We start from the raw sequence: 22,554 nt of genomic DNA, 5'->3' as shown, positions 1-22,554 counted from the left end.
CAATTTCAAAATGGTCATTGTAATACTTTGAATGTTTAAAACATTATGTAACGACAAGTTAAGAGATTATTATTTAGATTTTCGGTGTCTATGGGGTAATTTTTTCTGGAATGGTGTTTATATCAACATCTAGTTGTGAAGAAGGATTTCAAAGGGGTTGACTGTGTGCACACTAGCCTTGTGTTGATTGGTCAAAATGCAAAGATTAACCACTCATGAATGAAAGATGAATAATCATTTTAAAACCCAAAAAATCATATTTGAAAGTGAGGATTTCAAATTTTGGATCATACAGCGGTGAGGGAAGAGGAGACCCCTTACTAGTTGGAAATTTTGATTAATGGAGGTTTTGTGAATTCTCAACCTTGAGTTTGGTTTTGTTGATGATTGAGGAAGGTTTGGGTACTTCAAGAGATAAGTCCAAGCTTCACCTAGCTTCATTTTTGAATGGACAATTTGAAATGATTGTGGATGGTTGCCAGCTTTGTTCTTAGAGTTTGGTTTGAGCTCCGTGTGTGTGTGTGTGTGACCATGCCAGTGGCTCGACAATGGAAGGTGTAGGGGCGGTGTGATACTAAATTGAGGCTTATGAGTTTCAAAATGTGCACATATCTAAACAACCAAAGGTAGAAGGGAAAGGGGAGGGTTAGGAAAAAGTCACTAAACTAGGATACAGACCCAAAAGGTAACAAAACATTATCGATGAGGCATAATTGAACTATAATTGGGGATGTTTAATTTAAAAAAATAATAAAAAAATTATTTTTGGTTACTAAAATGTTTATTTGACACCTTATTTACTACTTTCACGTGATAGCTTTAGTGACACTAGTAAGACATCAAAATCATGATTCTCTTCTGATAGACCACTCTACTGGGACATATACTTGATATATGTATTGCTTTAGGGAGTTCCAATGCAAATGCCAAATGTTAGCAATGTTGATGATTTTTGATTTGTTAACTTGTAATATCCCTATTGTCTTTTTATAAACTTTTGAGGTTTGGTTTATCATGGTGGATGGTTGCTATGTTATTTTGAACTCACTAGTTTATTTCAATTATTATATTCCCTTGCCCATGTTTGATATTATTTGTTGATGCATTGTTGGACCATTGAGTGAAAATCCCCTCCATTGAAGTGAGCCTTTGGTAGGCTTTTGCTGGGCTTCTCCAAGTAAAATCCTGATAAATGAATTTATTAATAAAAAGCTTTGATTGTTTGATTTTAATTTGTAAGGGGTGTTATAGTCACTCCCATTTCTAACAAGTTTAATTAATTAACATGTTGAAATTAGGACAAATTATTTTGCCAAAGTTAATTATATATGTGAGGGGTCATAATTAAAGTTGGGTATAATATTGATGAATGAGATTGGGTGACCTAATTCATGTTTAATGAATAGAAAACAGAGAAGAGCCTCAACTGCTAATGTAGGGAATATTAGAAAACAAATGGGGCGGCACCATCGCAGCAACCTCTCATTAGAAAATTGGAGAGCCATTACCAACTAATTAATGTACCTTTACTAACTGAGACCGCAAGAATATATATATATATATATATATTAAGTATTTTTATAAAATAAGAATTTAGGACATGTATCTGAAGCAATAGCAGCAATTGGTTTGGCTTTCTGGTTTTGTTTAGCGTAATATTAGCATTATCTCATGGAGCTAGCTCTTAATTATATATTTTCAATCATATTCATTCATTAGATGATGGCTGAATTTAATCAGCTTCAGAAGAAGTAATTTTGACTTGAGAGTTGGAACACGCAAAAGGAAGAAGAATAGGAAGAAGAAGAAGAATCTGTCATAAATATACCTAATCCAGGGTCAATTACCACTGTTTTGTCCTCTCATTTATCTTAAAAACATTTATATTTTGTTTGGTCTCCGAAGGAAGGGGTTGGTGGAGTTTCAAATTAACAAACTCTGAATATAAGTAAGCTAATTTGGGATCACATCCTTGGCAGCAGTGAACACGGAAAACCTCATATCGACAATGACACATTTAATGACCATGCATTTCTTCTTTGTTTTTTTTTTTTGAGCAAAATTACCATGCGTTTCATAGTTTCATGTTTTCAGCAAGACGTTAATTTTCCTATTTCATCGTGTCACAATATAATTATTCCTCAATTTCGCCCAAAAAAACAATATCCCTCCAGTAATAAAAATTCCACTTTTTTTTACAAAAAAAGAAGAAAGCATGTATGTATATAGTACGAAAAAAAAAAAAGCGTTCCTCAATGTTATTATAAGTACGGATTGTTCGTTATTGTTAGAATATAAAAATAAACCATATATCAATTGATTCTTAGTCTCAATTAATCCTTTTATATCTTCCCCTCGCCTTTCCATGCCAAAAACATGCATGTTGTTTATATTCTTCTTCTTCTTCTTTAACAAAAATCACACTGGTGTTATCCCTAGCTATAATTAATTATATTATTGTAGATTTACTCTCTCTAAACCACAATACAAGATATCTTCTAAAAGCATTATTTAATATAAAATATAGGATACTAGGTAATTTTTATAATTATTTTTAATTATATCCTTACCTTATTTATTGCTTTTCTTTTTTAAAAAATGATACATTAGAATTTTATTTATTATTATCATCGATGCACTCATGTAAAATATTCAATGAGGATATAATTAAAAATATATAATATTATTAATAGATTAAGGTTTTAAGTAGCTTTTTATGAGAATTATAAAGTAGTTATCTATGATACGGGGAGAGTATTTGGATAAGATCATTTGAAGAGAGAAAGTGATTTTTCTAGATATTTTAATATCACATCATCATCATTATTTTTTTGAATCAATTAAAAGTGGTAATAACTAGTATTAGTGGCGGAGTTAAAACCCAGAGTCACGGTGCAAGGCAACTCAATTTAAAAATTAATAATTTTAAAAAATAATATAATAATTTTAAAAAAATTATATTAGACAAAAATATAATAATATAAGCAAAATTATGCATATTTTTGTAGAGGAAAAAAAATTTTGAGGATTTGTTTGGACAAAAATGTTTTTAAAAAGTTGATAAAAGTTTAAGTTTGAAAGAAAAGAAAACTCTTATCCAAAAATATAAATTAATTTGATGTTGTTGAATTTTATTATTCAAAATTTTAAAATTAGGACACAAGATTGTAAATTTTACACACCTCTTATATACAATTTTCTCCATGTGAGGGGTGCATTTGCTCCTCTAACTTGCATGTGGCTCTGCCATTGATTAATACTTTTTCACTTTTTAAATGATTTGATCAAGTAAATTTTGCATAGGCCGAATTTCTTAATTTTACTATTAGTGATTTCAGATTTTGGTGAGTCTCAAATCCTCTCACTTAGTAAATAAATCATGACACTATAAAAATCATCAATTTGATATCAATTATTGAAGATATAGGCACAAAATACAAAGAGATTTTATAATCACATCTCTATATTTTGTCGTGCCCCATACCTTCATCCAGATTCATATGAGAAAAATAATTGGAACACATCATCATCATCTAATTGTTATTTATTTCTAACCACACCTTATTGTTTTATTTATTTCTAATCAAACTTGAATTTTCAAGTATTGATGATGACTAAACTTCCTAAGTGAACGGGTTCAAGACAATTGTGAAATTCAGATCCCTACACCCACGTGAGCAAACTGGGATTTAAAAATGCATGCACCATTGAAAATGCTTAGCCACACTTTCAAAGTGTCACGCATTCAAATTTCTCATTTTATTAATAATGTATTTAACAATAATTTATCAAGTTGGAAACATGTTGACATTTCTCTGGCAGGAGGGAAAAAGCCATATTGACATCGACAAGTTATCTTATTTTTCTTACCATGCCTTGGATCTTCAACAGGGCGTGTTCTGGAATCGTATTGGCGGAAGCAAAAGGATTTGTCCCCAGTCAATGAAATTAAAGTACTGAAAAATAAACATGTACTTTATAGAAGATGACAAACACGAGAAGGAAAAATATCTTGACAATTATTAAGTGACGCTATATACCATTGTTTGACTAGCGATATGCTAGTATAGCATTGTTGTTGTCCCACATGTTGAAGCTTCTCATTAAAATCTAAGAAAAAGTCTTAATAAAGGATGCTGGATCAGAATTCAGAAAGGGCGCACATTTGAAACAGGAAAACAAGAGGAGGAGGAGGAGGAAGAGATAGAAACGAAAATGGGGGCAAATGCAAGAGAAGATTTTCTACTGTGTACTTCTTCTTGTTTTTTTTTCCCACAAAAAGAGAGCCTAATAGGATGCTTGTGTAGTTGTGTTCACTTTCAACATATTTTGTCAAAATAAAAAAAATTCAAAACTCATTAATTTTATTAAAAAAATTTATAATTTTATTTTTATTAAATATAACATATTTTCTTTCATTAACATTAAAGAGATAAAAGAAGGAACAGAAACTTGTGTTAAAATTTTAATAACTTATAAAAATCTTCTCTCCTTTTGCCTCAGTTCCTTATTCGTCTCTATATGGTATATTCAATTTTTTTGTTTTAGTTTTTAATATAAGGTATATTCGTGGTGAGACACATTTCTGCGGGTGTGTGTCAGCGCCGACAAGCCATGTGTGTGGGGGTGGTATTTTGTTTTCCAAGAACGCTTTAATATTGGAATGGAAAAGCCAACAATTTTTATTTGACTTTGGAGCGCTTTAATCAATGAATATTGAAATCACTAAACCAATGGTTTTTTTTTTTGGCTAACCTACAAAAATGGTTTTCAATATATCATTATAATCCCTCCTTCCGAATTTATAAATCATTTTTAATAAAATTATACATACTAATATAATTTATTAAATACATATTATAATTTTAATTTTTATGTAAACTTTTAAAATTATCTTTCATTAATAAGAGAGAAGAAGAAATAAATTTATTTAAAAAATGAAATAATGAGAGGTAATATTGAAATGATCATTATTAATAAAATATTATTTTATTTAAAATGTCATCTAATTTAACTCCAGTAAATGCGCAAATTTAATTATAAATTATTTTTTAAAAACTAATGGATATCCTATGCGTATACCATGCAAAAGAAATTGCTAATTAATTACTATAAATCGTACTACCCAACACCAATCATTAAGGTCCCATTTGATTACTAAAAATAAATTGATCACCAAAATAGATTAAAAAAATTATTATAAAAATGAATTAAATATTATGAATTATGATTATCAACCTTATAAATTAAATTATCTATCTTTCTTATAAATGTGATTCACCATATCTTTTAGTGATATTATTTTTATCTTTATTTTTTAAATTTATTTTGTTGAATTCTTTTCTAATTACTAAATGGGACCTAATTTGCACTGAGTCAGCTGTAAAGTATCTTGTCATCCGTCCGACCTTCCCTGGAACATTAAATCCAAATTTATGGATTTGGACATTTTAAAATATTACTCCATCCGTCCCTCACTATAAAAGCCACATTTGATAGAATTGGTCTTCATAATTAAAAAATCCTTTACAGAGTTATAGGATCAATTAAAAGATATTTTTATTTGGTACTCGTTCTATTTAAAATAAAAAAAACATTTTTAACTACGATTAACACTATTAAACATTAATTTCATACCTATCATTATTTAATAGGGTAATATGATTACAAATAAATATAAAAATTTAATTGATTTTAAATATTTACTATAGACACATTTTTTTTAAAAGCTCGTTAACTATTCTTATAAAATATCAAAATTTCTCATATTTGTTAAATATGGTCTCTAAAAAAATGTCATAATTTTGAACAGAGAGAGTGTATCCCTACTGGATGATTAAAATCTCGTGACCCATTTTCTCGAAAACAAGTTAAAAGTATTTGAAATCATGAAAAGCATGACATTTAACTAAGAGTACAATTAAACATAAAAAAAATTTCAAATATCAATTAATCTAACATGTTTTTTTTTGGGGCATATAAGTGAATGAGAAAATCGGCTTTTAAAATTAAGAATGGATGAATTATAAATGAAAATACTCCATCCATTCTTAATTTAATGCAGATTGAAAAACTATTGGCATTTTAAAGATTTTGTTATACAAATAATTTCAAACATTTGGACTAAAACGTTGCACGTGAGTAAAATCGTTGATTTCATGTGAGTACAAAACTTAAATTTATATAACATAAATGTTTTGAATATGAATTTCAGAGGTTGAAATATGGTAATGTCTTCCAGTTCCAGCATTATCCGATAAATGAAGAACGCCTTTCAGAGTTCAGACAGAGAAGGTGGGCCTATTAACAAGTTCAAGAGTTAAGGTAAAAAAAAGTTTCAATATTTCCCTCCAGGTGTACCCCATATTTTAAATTTTTTTTTTGGGTGCAATTTCACCCCCAACACATTTTTTTGGGTGCAATATTGCCCTCCTATTAAGTGTTGACTATTTTGACTATTATCCTTCAGATTTTGACCGTGTTCTTCCATGTGTGCTGCCAAGTTATTGTCCACATGAGACATTCAATTCTTCATTTAGCCACCCAAAGTTTGAAACATTAAATTATTTAACCTAAAATGTCAAAGAATGAGACCAAGACGCACAACACATCGATGCTAGTGATGAGAGGAAGATGTCGAACAATAACAATGGAGGGAGTGATGATACAAGGAGGAATGATGAATCATCAATGGTGTCAATGGTAAGCTTTAGAAAGAGAGCTTTGGTGTTAAGGTAATGTCAATAAATGCAATACGAAGCTCCAGCAAGGTACTATCATTGTCACTTACTTGCTCCTTGATGGACTTCACAAAGTTAGAACAATCCTAGTAGACGATTTTATATGTGTTTGAATTATGATCAGGTTGGTAGAGATTCGACTATTGTTCTTCTCTTCTTCTATGAATCTATCATTGTTTTTGAGCTTCTTCATGTTCCAGGGAGGGTGTGGGTACTTCACTTGGCATAATAGTAAAATTGAGCAAAGGTTAAAGGATGTCATAAATGAGTTGATTATTGAATATATAGATAAATTTACTGATGAAACTGTGGCCTTAAAAAAATGAGTAGTGGGTGGGCAAAGCTTTTTAGGAGAGATTGACTTGATGTTAGAGGAAGTAAGAAAGTTATAGAGCATCCAAGATGAGGCTGCATATGCAAAGAAGAAGATGAAGATGTTTAAAGTAACTTTAATTATGTCTTGATAATTTTTTTCCTAATTTTATGAAGAACTTGGCTCGTCAAGGATAATTATGATTGTCATTAGGATGATGTTATGTTGAGGAAGGAATAGGATAATAGCAGTGACATAATCATTCTTGTTAATAGAGCTTATGTAATGAATTATGATGATTTAATAGCAAAGCCGAATACAGTTGTTGAACCCCATTTCATTGATTCCATAATATTTAGGTATAAAGAAAAATCAAGGATTGAACAAAAGTTTATTCTGACTTGAGAATGTGATTAAAAGGATTCTAGACAGATGAATATGAAAGCCCATCACTTAGATTATAAAAGAGATGAAAAACAAGCAAGCTTTGATTTGAACAAAAAAGAGATTGAAAAAAAGAGCATAAATCTTCATAGTTGTACCGGTATAACTTATTGTATCAGTATAAGCAATAACTAACTCATATGTGAATAATTGCTAAGTTATTATATCAGTAAAAAGGATTTGTAAGAATTGATAAGTACTTAATCCAACCCAAAATTGTGTTAAAAATAATTTTAAAATATGTAAGAACGTTACCATAACACTTAGGTTATGAAAAGATTTAGTAACAAGAGAGAATCAAAACTTATAAGATGTGGAATGAAAAACACACAGAAGCTTTCAGACTAAGGATTGCTTGATTCTGGTAGTAGCTAAAATACTTCTTGGATATTAGAAATGATCCTTGTGAGATTAAGATCAAGTCAAATGCTTAATCTGTACAATGAAACTCAATTAGATTAAACATAGATTAAGATTTTGAGTTTCTTGACAATTTGGTAATAAGAGATGATAAAACAGCATTAACAATTCAACCCTAGTCAAAGTTGTGTTTAAAATGATTTTAGAAAGGCTATAAGATCAACACAACTTATAGAGGATGAAAAGAATTGATATTGAATAAGTCTCAAAGAGTACGAAATCAACCATGAAGAATGAAGCATGAAAAATTGATGCTTATATTGGTATAAGTGAGTTTATACAAGAATAAGTGAGATTATATTGGAATAAGTGAGCTATTCCAGAATAATGGACACGATTTCAAAATAGAGTTTGTGTTAGCTTCTAAGTCATAACTCTTTCATTTTAACTCTAAATAAGGCAAATGACTTATGGTTGGAAAGCTCTAGATGTCTAGTTTCCAATGAAATAAGACTACTTGAAAAATTCAAATTAGAATTTTTTCAAAATGGTGAGCAAAGGTTAATAGCGTTTTTCTCAAGAAATGGAAGCTTCAATAGCTAACTTTGAAAAATCATCTCTCTTTCATATAAAATTATTTTGAACGAAATTAAGTTCTTTAAAAAAATATACAAGTTTATTTTCAAATAAAAGAAGTTTCATATCAAATGGATTTATATATTAAGGGATTTTAAAAAAATACTGAATAAAGGTCAAAATCAAATATCTCCATAACTCTTAATTCAAAATATAAACGTTAATAGCATAATTAGATTCAAGCTAAAACCTTTTAAAAACCTAAGATAGAGTCATGAAAGGATATAAGATAAATCAAATACTTATCCTAATAACAAATTTAAGCTTTGGGTAAGATGAGAAAAAGGAATAGAGTGTCAGAGATTAAGCATATAAACCAATTACCCTTATTAAGCACAATTTGACTAAAATATCATACTTGCACAAACTATCTTATACTTGCATAAATCCATGTTGCATTACATATTTGGTCTTAAATATAGTAATTCAAAATAACAACCAAAATTTATTCTTAAATATGAATGATGGCCTATATATTAGAATTCTAGCATCCAAAATAACAACCAGAATTCTTATACCCAAAAAATAGCATCCAAACTAGTACATAACAAAAGTATAACTAATCCTATATTTTAGAATTCCTTGTCCTCCTCCTCAGTTGCCCTATCCTCCTCTTCCTTTGAGCAACAATACTCGATGTTGTATAGCTTGGCTCCCCCATCCACATGAGTCCTTGAGGTTTATAGGGTAGTTTAGAAGGTTGCATAACATTGGCACCATCTTCGCTCAATTGGATCCTTCTTGAACCATCTGCATTTATGCTATCAAGTATTACTTGCTGCTTGAATTCCCTCTCACTTGCGATTGGGAACCTTGTCTCTGGATCAATGTGGTTAACCATGTACTCCTATAAGGTCCCCTCTTTAATAACTACTTCAAACTTCATCCTAGAAAATTCATCATAGCAAACTAATTGATTAACACTTGTAAATTCATCATGCCAAACAAATTAAGAGACTAATAAACCACCCACTGACATTGAATACAGTCCTGTTGGTGAAATTACACACATGTAACCTTTGTCATCATCTCTAAAGCTAGCAAGATTCCTCACAAGATTCTATGATCACATACGTACCACTTTATCTGCTCGAACCCTAGCCCTAACTCAACCTCTGGTCTCACCTTTGTTCAAATACTCGAGTGTTTTAAACAAGGCTCAACTTTTCAACTTTTGGACAGAATATGATTAAAATTTGCACATACTTATGTGGACGATGACCTAGCAGCACATATGGAAGAATATGGTCAACATATGAGGGATAATAGTCAAAGCAATCAACACTTAATGAGAGGGCAATTTGTACTAAAAAATACATTAGGATGAAATTGTGCTAAAAAATAGTTTAGGATATGGGGTGCACTTGGAGGGAAACATTGAGGACATTTTTTCACCTTAACCTCAAGTTCTATAATGTTTTAGCTGATCCCCAAATGTAATCTATTTTTGAGTGTCTTATCGTTTTCTACAATTTTCAAAAGGAGAATTAAAATTATTTCATCGAAATGTTAAAAAAAATATGGTACCTGAAATATTCTTGAGACAAATAATTTATCTCATACTCCCTCCGTATTTTCAACAAATCAACCTCTCAATAAATTATTTAAATATTTTTAAAATTATATATTTTCACCTTTGCTTCTATTTAATAGACTATTTTAATTAAAAATTTTATTAATTATAGTCTTAATTAAGAATTTTTTTTAAAATCTCATTAATTATATCTTAAGACACCTAAAATAATTTATATTTTTTAGCATTTTATTGCAAAATAAAATATCTTATATTTTGTATTGAGAAAATATAATGGTATAGTAAATTTGATAGTTCTTCTGCTTTATTTTATGAAATTAATTATATAGATTTTGTAATACTAATTTCTTCAAAATGAATATAAAATTTTTTTAAAATACCATTCATTTAATGAGAGAGATAAATTTATATATTTAAAGAGTGAAATAATGAGTGATAATTTTAAAATAAATTATTATTTTCCCCAAAATTTTATATTATAGAATATCAAATATTTTAAAAAAATATCTTATAAAAGAAGGCGAAGGAAGTAATAAGAGAAAGAGAATATAATTGCTATATGCAAGGAATTTAGTATGATGAAAATTTTCTATATGCAACTATGAAATGTTCTTTTGTCTTAGTATTAAATTCCTTGTTTTTGAAATATGGTGAATATCTATCTAAAATTTTAAAATTCATGCGAATGTTTTCTTAATATTAATTTACCTAATGCTTTCCCTAATGTAATATAAATATAGAATAGGAAGATAGGAGTTTTATCTGCACACAGGATGTAAACTTTTTTAGAATTACGTGCCCACAACCAGTGTTATCAGAACCGGACCAGACTGACTGGTCCAACTAGTTCAACCGGGAACCGATCCTAAGTCTGGTCCGGTCATCACAAAAAACTAGAAATTTCAAGAATCGATCAAGCATTGGCATAACTAGCCACAAACCGGTAAAACCGGCTAAAATCGGGCAAGAACCGATTGAACCGGTTATATTATTTTTAAATTTTTTATTTTTAATTCATATTTTAAAATTATAATTTATATATATTTATACCTAATAAGAATTATGAAATAAAAAAATGTATGAAATATGTATAAATTATGTATATGTGTATATATTTTAAAGTTATAAATTATGAATTATGAAACACTTGTATATGTTTTGGATGAAAATAATATAATATTGATGGATGTTATATTTTTTATTGTATATTATTTTGTTTGAAATTTAAACATTTATTTTTGTTACTATATATGATTATTTCTTTCTATTTTAAATATATAATATTTAAAATATATTAATTTATTTATAACCGGTTGGATCACGGTTCAAACTGCGGTCCGACCATTGAACTATGAACCAGTACCTCGACCGGTTTAATGGCCAATCCGGTTTTCATAACATTGCCCGCAACAAAATATTTCTTCCGTCCTATATATTATATAAGATATTTTTAAAAATGATTTAGCAACTGAGAAGGAAAAATATTTAAGGAGAAAATAAATATAAGATAATTTTAAAATAATTTTAAGGAACATCAAATCACTTCAAAAATAAATTTTATAAAATTGAGGAAGTAACTAATTAAGAAATGAATAACAAAAGTTATCATAAGTTGGCGCATACTTTTTATTTATAAGAGTATAAAACTACATTTAAATTAAAGATGACCAAGTTATATAATGTGCAACTTATCACAAACAATCTAAATTTTTTATTTTACACAGATGCCTTGTTTTTTTTTTTTTAAAATGCATAATAGGTGTGACACGTGGCTTGTGGACGAGTCATTTATTGACATATTTCGGATTTGCATGCTGAAATAATAAAATACCCCGTGGGTCCGCGAAGTAACAGCTGTTGGTGAATTCAAAAAGAAAAAAAAATTAAAAGCTGAAGAGGCGTGTTAAGGTTTAAGAATACACCTATCTCCCGAGGTCGCAAATTAAAATATATTAAAATAAATAAAACTATTATTAATTAAGACAGATATTTACTTAATTTGCGGAAAATTTCATTAAACCCTGACCAAACTTATTCATCTCTAAAATTCTGGAAACATCATTTTAGTCCCCGTGGGTTCCATTTGGACTAATTTAAAATTAAATTTTTGAGAGAAATGGCACAAATAAATTCAATTCCTTCAAATATAAATAATTAATGTATTGAAAATGAATAATCAGTAGAGGTGAAATTTGTAATTTTCATTAATAACATAACATTATTATGGATATAAACAAATAAAATTATGCAGATGAACAATTTGTGCTAGATGAAAATAGAGAATTGAGGTTATTTGCGTCATTTCACTTAAAAGCTTAATTTTAATTTAACCCAAATAAAGCTCACAGGAATTCAACTGCTATTTTAGAATTTTAGGAGATGACTAAAAAAATAAATTTGATCAGGGAATTTAATAAAATTTTCCCTTTAATTTGCGCCGGAAGCATAATGCCCAATTACATGTAAGAAAGATGGCCTTATTTTCATTTTGGGAACGCGCTGGTTAATAAAGGGCTAAGTCCCGAAAGCGTCCATATTGTCAGTTAAGAACGTACGTGTTCGACTCAATGTATCTTCTCATTTTTGCTGTTCAAGCTGTTCCTCAATAATACTGCTTTATAGTATAAACGATACAATATGTTGGCCAAAAAGAAAAAAAAAAACACACGATACAATATAGTCTATTTCTTAAATCAACCACGCGCCACACGATATGTTCAAGACTGCGTGGTTGAGCGTGAGGGGTCAATACGTACGTGATCCTCAGGTGAATGAGCCTCCCTTAGTTTTTTTATGTATATATTTTGATTTGAAGGATCGTACGTGGTCATTGTGGAAAGTGGAAACATTGCTTTTTATTGGTACCGTTTTGGACAAATAAAATTTAATTCAGAACGCAGGGAAGAATGGAAGCGGTGTTGACTTTTGTGGGAGCCATGAATATCATTTGGTCAATGAAAGATATATGAACATCCGATTAACGGTGTGTTTGAATTTCAATTAAAAAAATTAATTATTAAAATGTGATGATGTTTAGATAAAATTTTAAAAATTGATGCTGACAAATTAAAGGTGTTTGGATGATTTCTTAATAATTAATTTTAAATGTAATATAAAGAAAAAGAGTTAAATGGAGTTTTGTAAATGAAGGAAATTTCAACTTCTCCAAAATAAAATTCTATAAGCCAAATGAAATTTTACAAAATGAGAGTGTTTGGATAAGTTTTTGCAAAACCATGATTTTGATCCCAAAATTAATTCCTAACAAGTATCCAAACATGCCCTAAAAATCTAACGTTACTGTATCTAAACAAATGATCCTAATAATTTTCCAAGCAGGTACATACAAGATAATTACGAGACAGTGATATTGATTCCTTAATTATATATATATATATATATATATACATAAACATATACCGTTTGCCTATAATTCAATTACAAGGTATTAATCAAATATTGTTGCACAAATATTCTCCGTTATTTTATGTTCCTTAAGACAATTTGACCGTCGGTTTCGAATAGGAAAAATAATAAGAAAATGTAAAAATTAGGAAAGAAAAGTTAAAAAAAAAAATCACGCCTCTCTAACATATAAATTATAAAGCTTTTCGTTACTCTTTTCCCTCTTTAAACTAGGAAGAAAACAAGAGTATAAAATATCATAGTTCTCTCGTTCATGTTTTATTCTCATTCCAAACAAAGTTTGGAGGTCAATTTTATTTAAGTCGTGGGAAATTATAAATATATAATATCATTTTAAATCACCCACCTTGGGGAAAAAAGGAGATAGCTTCTGCAAGCTAGTTTCCTATGACTCTAATTATTGTATCCATTTGCACTAGTCATGTAGTCCATGCTGACGAAGATGATTTATTTGATTCAACTTGCAGTAAACATATTCAAAATTAATTAGGAATACCATTGTATTTTGCAGAGTCATAACGACTCGATATTAATATCACGAGGACATGAAATAAAGTTTTGATATCTCCCTCGAAACTTTTTTAAGGGTGAATGCCAAATAAGAATTGCGTTTTGAAGGGACGTAATTATCTAATTTTCATCAAAACGATTATCAATCAATCAATTGCATAAATTGTTTACCTGAAATATTTCATAAAATTCCTTATTGATTAAACTTGAGATTTATAAAATAGATTTAGGCAAAAGTGCACATTTAGTTCTCTAATTTCTATGAAGTTTCAATCTAATCTATTAATCTTATAAAGTATATATCTCTAATACTCTAATCCTAACATTATTAGTCTTAAATGATAAATTTTTTGTATCAATTATTATTATTTAAACATTAATTTTTAATAATATTTTGGTAATATTTAAAAATTTAATACTGGTATTCTTAATGAAACTAATAATTTTAAAATTAAAAAACTAAAAATACATGTTATAGAATCAAGTGATTAAATTAAAATCTCATATAACGTTAGAAAATATTGGGGGGGGGGGGATACGAAAGAGTGGGAAACAGATAGTGAGCTAAGGGATGATCCAATAGGAGCGAAAGCCGCCTGCTAGAAATCTACGTGTAAGTTTTGCATGAAAATGCCAAGAGTAATAGCTGAAGAAAGAGAGGAAGACTTTTTGGTCATTTCACCCGATAGTCTAAGAAGAAGGCTTAAGTTTAAACGAGGAAGGAACGAAGGTGTGGCTTTCAATTCTCCCCATGCTAACTTCAACTCTCGAAATTGGTTTTTCTAAATAAACAAAACACAGTTTCTCCTGTCTGCTCTTCCCTTCTTTGTTATTTTCTGGAGAGAGATAAACTCAGAGTTGAACTGCGCACACCTTCAGAACCGCTTTATCTGAAATATATATATATATATATATCCTCATGACCAGTTTGCAGAAAGTCATCTCTTCCTTCTTATATCCATGAGAGAGAAAGCGGGAGAGGTCTGTAAAAGACAAACACGGAATTTAATTTCTTCTGTTTCTTCGCTTTCAATTGCGTCCTCTCCTTATTTCCCTCTTATCATCATTCTCCAGCTCCAGCTACAAGATTACATGTAACCGACTTTCTCTCCGTACTTGGACAAATCTTCCAAAGTATATATATTGATTCTAAATGGAAAAGAGAAGGCGGTTTCGGCGTTAGTGGGGTTTTGGAGAGCTTGCGCTGGAGGACGACAAGAAGAAGATCAAGACACAGAGAACGTAGGGTATAGGTCGCTTTCTCCACTCCCATGTCTTCGAGTATCAACCAGAAAACTACTCAACATGAACCACTTCTACCCCCTCCACATCGTCGACATCACCATCAGCAACCACAAAAACATCACACGCAAGATCAGCATGTTTCTTTTGGAATGACGCAATCTTCTTCTCCGTCGACGTTTTCTGTCCCCGGAAACTTCCCGTGAGTTATTCAAGTAGCTCTGCACACGATACTTTCTGAACAACTTTTAGGAACTTGCCCGGTTCATGTTTAAAAAGTTTTATTCTTGTTACTATTTATTTATTATGTGTGTGCGCGTCACCAGGAGCAAGGATTCTGGAGCTTATGATCTGCTGGAAGAGTTGGATCAAGCCCTTTTTCTCTATCTCGATGGACAACAAGACCCATCCAGCGTTCAACACCCAAGACGTGAGCTTTCTCCTTCTCTCGCACTCGCATCAACATTTATTACAGCAATAACCTCTCTCGACTCTACTCCCTCAATTTAAAAAATTAAGGAATATGTTCTCTCTCTTGCTTTCCGATCGTTTCGGTTTGGGTGATGGGTTCTCTGAGGGATGGGTTATTTGGGTCACGGCAAAAGCGTGTTCTGCAGATTCTTATCGGTTTCTTAATTAGTACTTTCTTTAACCCGATCCCAGAAAGCAGAAAAGAAATGGAGGGCACATTTTCAATTTAAAAAAAAAAAAAAGGACGAAGAAGGAGAGGGCGGGGGAACCGCCTATCTCTCTCTCAATTTGTTATTTTATTGATTTTGTTGCTTAGAGGAATGAGACCACGACATGTAACAAACCGGGTGTCATGATTTCCTTGCAAAACTCCATATGTACTGAGAGTATGGGTACCTCTGCGCATTTACTTTCCCTTTGGATGGTTCACGCAAAGAGCTACACAAACCATGCTTGAAGATTCTCTTGCCCTCCTCTAACTTTTGGGCCGAACCGCTATCATTTGCATCCCTTGAAAACTAGACCCATCTTTCGATTCTCCGCTCTCTCTCTCTCTCTCTCAGTGATTGGAGGTGGGTTCATATACATAATTGATGTTGGTGAATTTTGTGCATGTTTGCGTCTCAGCAGAGAACTCATTATCGTCAGAAATGAAGCCTCCGACTCTCAACATGTTCCCATCCCAACCCATGCATACACACACGCCCGCAACCAAGGTATAATCAAATCATGCCACTCTCATTTTATATTATATATTATTCTTCATCAGTTCGATTAAGTGATACTTGATGGCCTTGTTCGGTTACCAGGCTAGCATGGAACTTGTTCCTCCTCAAATAGCCAGTGGTCCCAAAGGACCATCTGAGCCATCAATGGATTTGGCCAGCCCGAGAAACGAAGCCGCCTCGGCCCCTGAACCACCCAAAACGGCCAAGGTATAAACACCATATGCATACATTCGATTTGTACAATAAACCTAACTACCTCTTATGACATGGCTAAAAGATGGTTGAACAAGTGTGGAACTCTTAATATGCTTATCTGAAACCTGAGTTTCTGAGCTGAATCAATTAAGGCACATATATTTGTCATGTTCTCTAATGAAAGTCACTCACTGACCTGTGAATATGTGGTGCACACTGCTGCAATAACAGCGAGAGAGCAATCGCAAGGGTCCACCGCCAAGTTCTGAACAGGAAGCACTCAAGACCCCAGATCCTAAGGTCACTCTCACTCTTCGCTTTCTTCTTCCCTTCCATGACCGCCCACCTTCTTTTTCAACTCCCGTCTTCTTTTTTCTCTTCTTTATTTGATTTTAAAATAAAATGTCATGCGTACTCGCAGACACTCAGAAGACTTGCTCAGAATAGAGAGGCAGCTAGGAAAAGCAGGCTTAGGAAAAAGGTGGCTAATTTCATCTTATAATTGTGTGGGTTCATGCATTTCAGGAACGACTTTTCATAGCTCTCTTATTTATTATCTATTTATTTGTTGTCTCAGGCATATGTTCAGCAGCTAGAGTCAAGTAGAATTAGGCTTAATCAGCTGGAGCAAGAGCTACATCGTGCTAGAGCTCAAGTAAGAAAAAAATTAACAGTGCATATCTCAATTTGTTTATTCCTATATTGATGCTCTAAAATGGACATCACATTCCCAGGGCTGCATTTAAATAAATCATCGCTTGCACTCAATTATACGACAAAACTTACAAGCGCTCAATTCGTGTTCTGCTTCAGGGAGTACTCTTCGCGGGAGCGACAGCTTTGAGGGGAGAGCAAAGCCTTCCAATGGCTATGAGCAGCGTTAGCTCAGGTCTTGACGAGAGTAAAACAGCCTAGATGTTCACGCGTACTTTTAACCAGCAAGATTTTCATATATATGTCTGTATATCAATTTCAGAAGCTGCAATGTTCGACGTAGAATATGCGAGATGGCTAGAAGAGCACCATCGAATAGTGTGCGAGCTAAGAGCCGCAGTTCAAGAGCACCTTCCAGAGAACGAGCTTCGGCTGTTTGTAGATAATTGCCTGGCACATTATGACCAATTAATGAATCTCAAGAGCTTAGTGACCAAAACAGACGTATTCCACATTGTATCTGGCATGTGGAAGACCCCAGCCGAACGGTGCTTCATGTGGATCGGTGGGTTCAGGCCATCGGAGCTCATTAAGGTACAACTCCGATCAACTCGACCTCAACAATGTGCCATCTTTATCCCCCCACCCAACACCGTCACTGTGGCAACCACACATGACAAAGACAACCTAGATTAAGATGGAGTCATATGTCAAGAACCTTGTTTTATCCTATTTTTAAATTTCATGGATGGATTGGGTGGTCTTAGATTACTTGCATGCGTCACGGAGGAGTAATTGAGGTGTACGTATAGTATAGATAGTATGTAGGTATAATTGTAAGGGCCGAGTTTTGTTGGTGGGCCGTGTACATAAACAACTATGAAAAAGTCCGAGGGTAATGATATAATGAATGTCATCAATATTAATGAATGACGAAAGGTATCACGAAGGGTTTCCGCTAATGGGCAGAGTTAGGCTCCATTCCCATAAAGCCATGTCTTGTGCTCCAAATAATTTGGCTGGAGCCCAGGGTTGAGAAAGTAAATTAAGGGAAGAGACTGGCACGGGTCTATATGTCTCTCGTTGTCTTATCTCTCTCTGCTATTGATGGGAATAAAGTTCATCAAGCCCCTATATACACCCATCTCTAGCTTTGTACTCTAGTTAATCAATAAAACGAGGTCCCCTTGAGGCTTGAGCTAACATCCTAAGTCCTAACTATATATGCACACGTACAAACAAGAGCCTATTTTTCTTGGTCACTCTATGTAAACGTATGTAACTTGTTTTGGATGAAGACGTCTTTATTTTATGTGCGTTACGTTTCAGATTATTGTGAGTCAAATTGAACCCCTGACGGAGCAGCAAATACTGGGTATATATGGGTTGCAACAATCTACGCAAGAGGCAGAAGATGCACTCTCCCATGGGCTTGAGGCTCTCAATCAATCTCTCTCAGACACTATAACATCTGACTCATTGAGCTGTCCGCCAAATATGGCTAACTACATGGGACAGATGGCCATGGCCATAAATAAGCTCTCTACTTTAGAGGATTTCGTGAGACAGGTACGTTAGACGATTCATTTTGACTGTATGTTTCTTGTATGCTATATAAAGATCATGAATAAGGCAAGTATTTTGAATTCGGTGGTAGTGATTTGTGGCCGCGTGATCTGGTTTAGTTTGTGGTCCCCCAAGACTGTTCCCATATTTGATCCCGTGTGAGTAGTTAGGTAGCTAGGACCAAGAATCTCTGTTCCTCTTTGGGCAGCTAAGGAGGCGACTAACCTACCCAACCCCATTAACAATTCCTTCCATGCATGTCTCAGTCCTTGTGGAATCTACAAAATATGCCTCTCCATCTTTAATAAGGGGAAATGCTATATTTCTGGAAAAGAAAATATTTGTTCGTTATGAGTCAGTTTCTCAGATGCATGCACCTTAACAATGATAACCATATCACATAAAGCCATCCTATGAGTTTGCCTGAACAAAGTGAAAATTTTCATAATCAGATCTGTTTGGGCAGAACCCTAAGGGATGTATATTTATTAAGCTGATTGTATTGAAAATTTTTGGAAACACGATTAATAATAGTTAGTCATATAAAAAAAAAAAACTGAACTTCAGAAGCCTTTAATCTCAAATTACAGAGATTACCAATACTAGCGGTGATGAAAATAAAGGGGTGAGAAATCATGTACTCGTGACTCTAGGAGATCCAAGTGGTCCCTCACTGGTATGACTTTCATCCAGAGAGATCCCTTGTGCCCCATGTGTGATGATGTCACGGTCGTAACCAACCCTTGAGGAGGTTGAGGACACCACATTTTGTTCCTTCTCCATACATAACTCCACTTTTGACCTTGTCTTGAACCACACGAACACTTATGGCCGAGAGAAAAATACCAAACAAACAAAAAGAACCGAACCGAGCAACCACTCACATGCTAAGCGGAACTTTAAAATATATATATTATGCCGTCTAAATATCAACTCACCTACTCCTCCTAACGAATGAGAACACATTAAATTCTGATGAAGAAATATCCTGAATTGGTCATATCAGGTATATATATCCTCTCATATGTAAAACCCATCTAATGTAGCGACACAAAGTAAAGGAGAGGAAAAGCTGAAGTTAGACTAGGATTGAGTACAGGAGTAAAATTTCTCTAAAACTCTTTGCGCAGCTCATTGTAATTAGGTTGGTTCACCAACATTGGCTTATTTCCTTGGGTCAATCACTGATTTCACAAGCCACTGAAGAATAAGAGCTTATATATGTTCTAAGTAACCATCAAATCAACAAGAGACAGGAAATTGGAATTATCAGGTAGACTGGATTGATCATAATGATTACTAGTTTTAACACATAAGTAAGCAAGCATAGTTCAGTCCTGATTTCACCAATTTAATCTGAAGTATTTATGGTTCTATCGTAATATGTACTGGATACGTAATTCGTGGTGTGATAACTAATTGTCATTGCCCTTAGGATTCAGAATAGTAGAAAAAGTAGTGTCTTCATTTTGAATGAAATCTTCTCTTTGACAAATGTTCATGCCTGTGAATTGTTATATATATATATGTATGTATGTATGTATGTATGTTTGTAACCAGCTGGTTTATAGTTTTTTGTCTGGGGTTCCATGTTTCCAATGAAATTATGTCATCATTAAATAACCCGAGCACTGACTATGGAAACATCATAATCAACGAGCCATCATGACTCATGAGTAGATAAAGAGGTTGCAAGTCCTATTCTTTGTTTCAAAATGTTGGACCTGGAAGCCTATGTTTTGTTATTACTTTGATAGCCCCTCCTACCCCCTCAAATTGGTCCAGGTTCGTTTGCTTGTAAAGTAGGGCACATGATATGATGCCGTGTGCAATTATAAAATCCAATTTCTAACGGAAGCCGCATAGAAATATTGAGTTGACATTGTTGAGTTTGATGACATTTGTTATATTAATTAGTTCTTTTATTTATTTATTTATTTATTTATTTGAAAAATGAAAACTGACAGGCAGATAATCTGAGGCAGCAGACCATTCACCGGGTGCATGAGATACTGACGACGCGTCAGGCGGCGAGGTGCATGCTGGCGATGGCCGAGTACTTCCATCGTCTAAGAGCTCTCAGTTCTCTGTGGATGGGACGACCTCTCCAAGAATAAAAGGATAACCTTTTCAGCGTCCTCCACAGCTTATATATCTAATCTCCTTAGTTAGCCTTTAATCTCCTTGACTTTACTTTCTCTCTTCTAATATATTAATTAATATTATAAAATTGATGTGAATCTATTTCTCTACTTCAGCCGTCTATCGCCCACCGTCCCTGGTCCCTCCCTCCCTTCTTTCTCCCCCCGCTACGCTCTATATAATATAGACTGCGCCACGTTAAGAATTGAATTTTATTTCTGTGTCTCTGACTTTGAAAGTTGGAACTGGGAGAGGAAAGAGAGCAAGCTAGCAAATTGAATAGAATACCTTTGTTTCTAACCGTTGAGTGTAACACATTTACTTTCGACCCGCTAGCCTCCTTGCTGCCACGCGTGCTAATACTATACATTAACGTTTTCTCAATATATACTTACGTTTGAAGTCTATGGGCGTAATTTAATATTATCAGTAACTAATACAAGTCAATATATATTTATGTAACGAAAATATATATTTTAAAAAAAGCAACATAGATAGTAAAATTTACACGTCACGTTACTTTTCTTAATGCTTGAACCTGTTAGCCGTGTAAAAAACTTATAAAAATGTAAATATAGCTGAATCATCAAATTTTGTATTAAAAAGGTCCTCTGTACATGAAGATGCAAAGGGAATACTTTTATCGTTCTATTCACGCCTTTTAATTTTTTTGTCAACAAAGCAGTTAATTTAAAATGTTTGAGGATCGAATGCTTGAGTTTCAAAGAGACCTGAAAACAGGGGGGAAAAAACAGGCAGAGAGAGACCTAAAAACAGAATAGAGCATAAAAGCTCGAACCAAAGGAATAGGCTACATCAGGGCTTAAAACTTTATAACTAAGCCCAATACCAAATCTCATCAGCGGGCGAAAATGGAATACCGCGCATTTCAGTATGTCACGGACCGTGAATGAATAGGCAGTCTGCGCTTTATTTTCCATGCTTAAAGAGTCCAAAACTCTAAAAAACCCAAAAAGGGAAACAATTTTTATAAAGGATGCGATATGTTAGGTAGGCTTTAGGCGGGCCTGGGATGTTGCTGCGTCGGTCCGTGAGGGTTTGGTTCTGGTTCTGAACTCCTGAAATTGAAAGTGGCACGGTGCAGAGGTGAACACGCGGAGGAGTATGCAAGGAGGAAATGGGAGCCTCATCGACTGGGATTTATTTTTGAAAGCGAAAAAAAAAAAAACAGAGAAAATTTTAATCTAACATCCAACATTCAAATTTATACTGTTATACGTGGTGTTTGGATCTAAAAAAAAAAAGGTGTGAAGCCCAAAATCACAAAGAAGAAGAATAAATTAAAAGGAGTGAACTCACGGAGGAGCATGCAATGAGGAAATGGGAGCCTCATTGGCCAGGATTTATTTTTGAAAGCGAAAAAAAAAAACAGATAAAATTTTAATCTGACATCCACACCATTCAAATTTACACTGTTGTGTGTGGTGTTTGGACCGAAATCACAAAGGAGGATAAATTAAATGGCAGGCTCAATATTCAAACAAAACATGATCCGTTCCTAGATAAAGTTTCATACTAAGCACGTATTTAAAAGTATAACCCTTAAAATTCAAAATGACTGAATATGAGATG

At 32.8% G+C, this 22,554-nt stretch overlaps 1 protein-coding gene across 2 annotated transcripts; it reads left to right on the top strand.

Annotated features, from left to right (window-relative positions):
• Window positions 1–14,715: 14,715 nt before the first annotated feature.
• On the top strand, window positions 14,716–21,071 carry LOC129307170 (bZIP transcription factor TGA10-like). Of its 2 annotated transcripts, none has more exons than XM_054948053.1 (11): window positions 14,716–15,407; window positions 15,532–15,635; window positions 16,307–16,392; window positions 16,486–16,611; window positions 16,831–16,899; window positions 17,021–17,080; window positions 17,177–17,254; window positions 17,413–17,488; window positions 17,576–17,847; window positions 18,583–18,822; window positions 20,787–21,071. In XM_054948053.1, exons 1-11 carry the CDS (start codon window positions 15,235–15,237, stop codon window positions 20,934–20,936), a joined length of 1,434 nt encoding a protein of 477 aa, XP_054804028.1. In that variant the 5' UTR covers window positions 14,716–15,234; the 3' UTR covers window positions 20,937–21,071. The 2 variants fall into 2 exon arrangements, with proteins under 2 accessions (XP_054804028.1, XP_054804027.1); XM_054948052.1 differs by having other exon boundaries at window positions 16,304–16,392.
• Window positions 21,072–22,554: the final 1,483 nt, after the last annotated feature.

This window comes from Prosopis cineraria, unplaced genomic scaffold (genome assembly GCF_029017545.1).
Source record: "Prosopis cineraria cultivar Desert tree isolate PC_DT_omini unplaced genomic scaffold, ASM2901754v1 PC3, whole genome shotgun sequence".
NCBI classification, from domain to species: domain Eukaryota; kingdom Viridiplantae; phylum Streptophyta; class Magnoliopsida; order Fabales; family Fabaceae; genus Prosopis; species Prosopis cineraria.
This window is presented reverse-complemented; position numbering and strand designations above follow the sequence as displayed.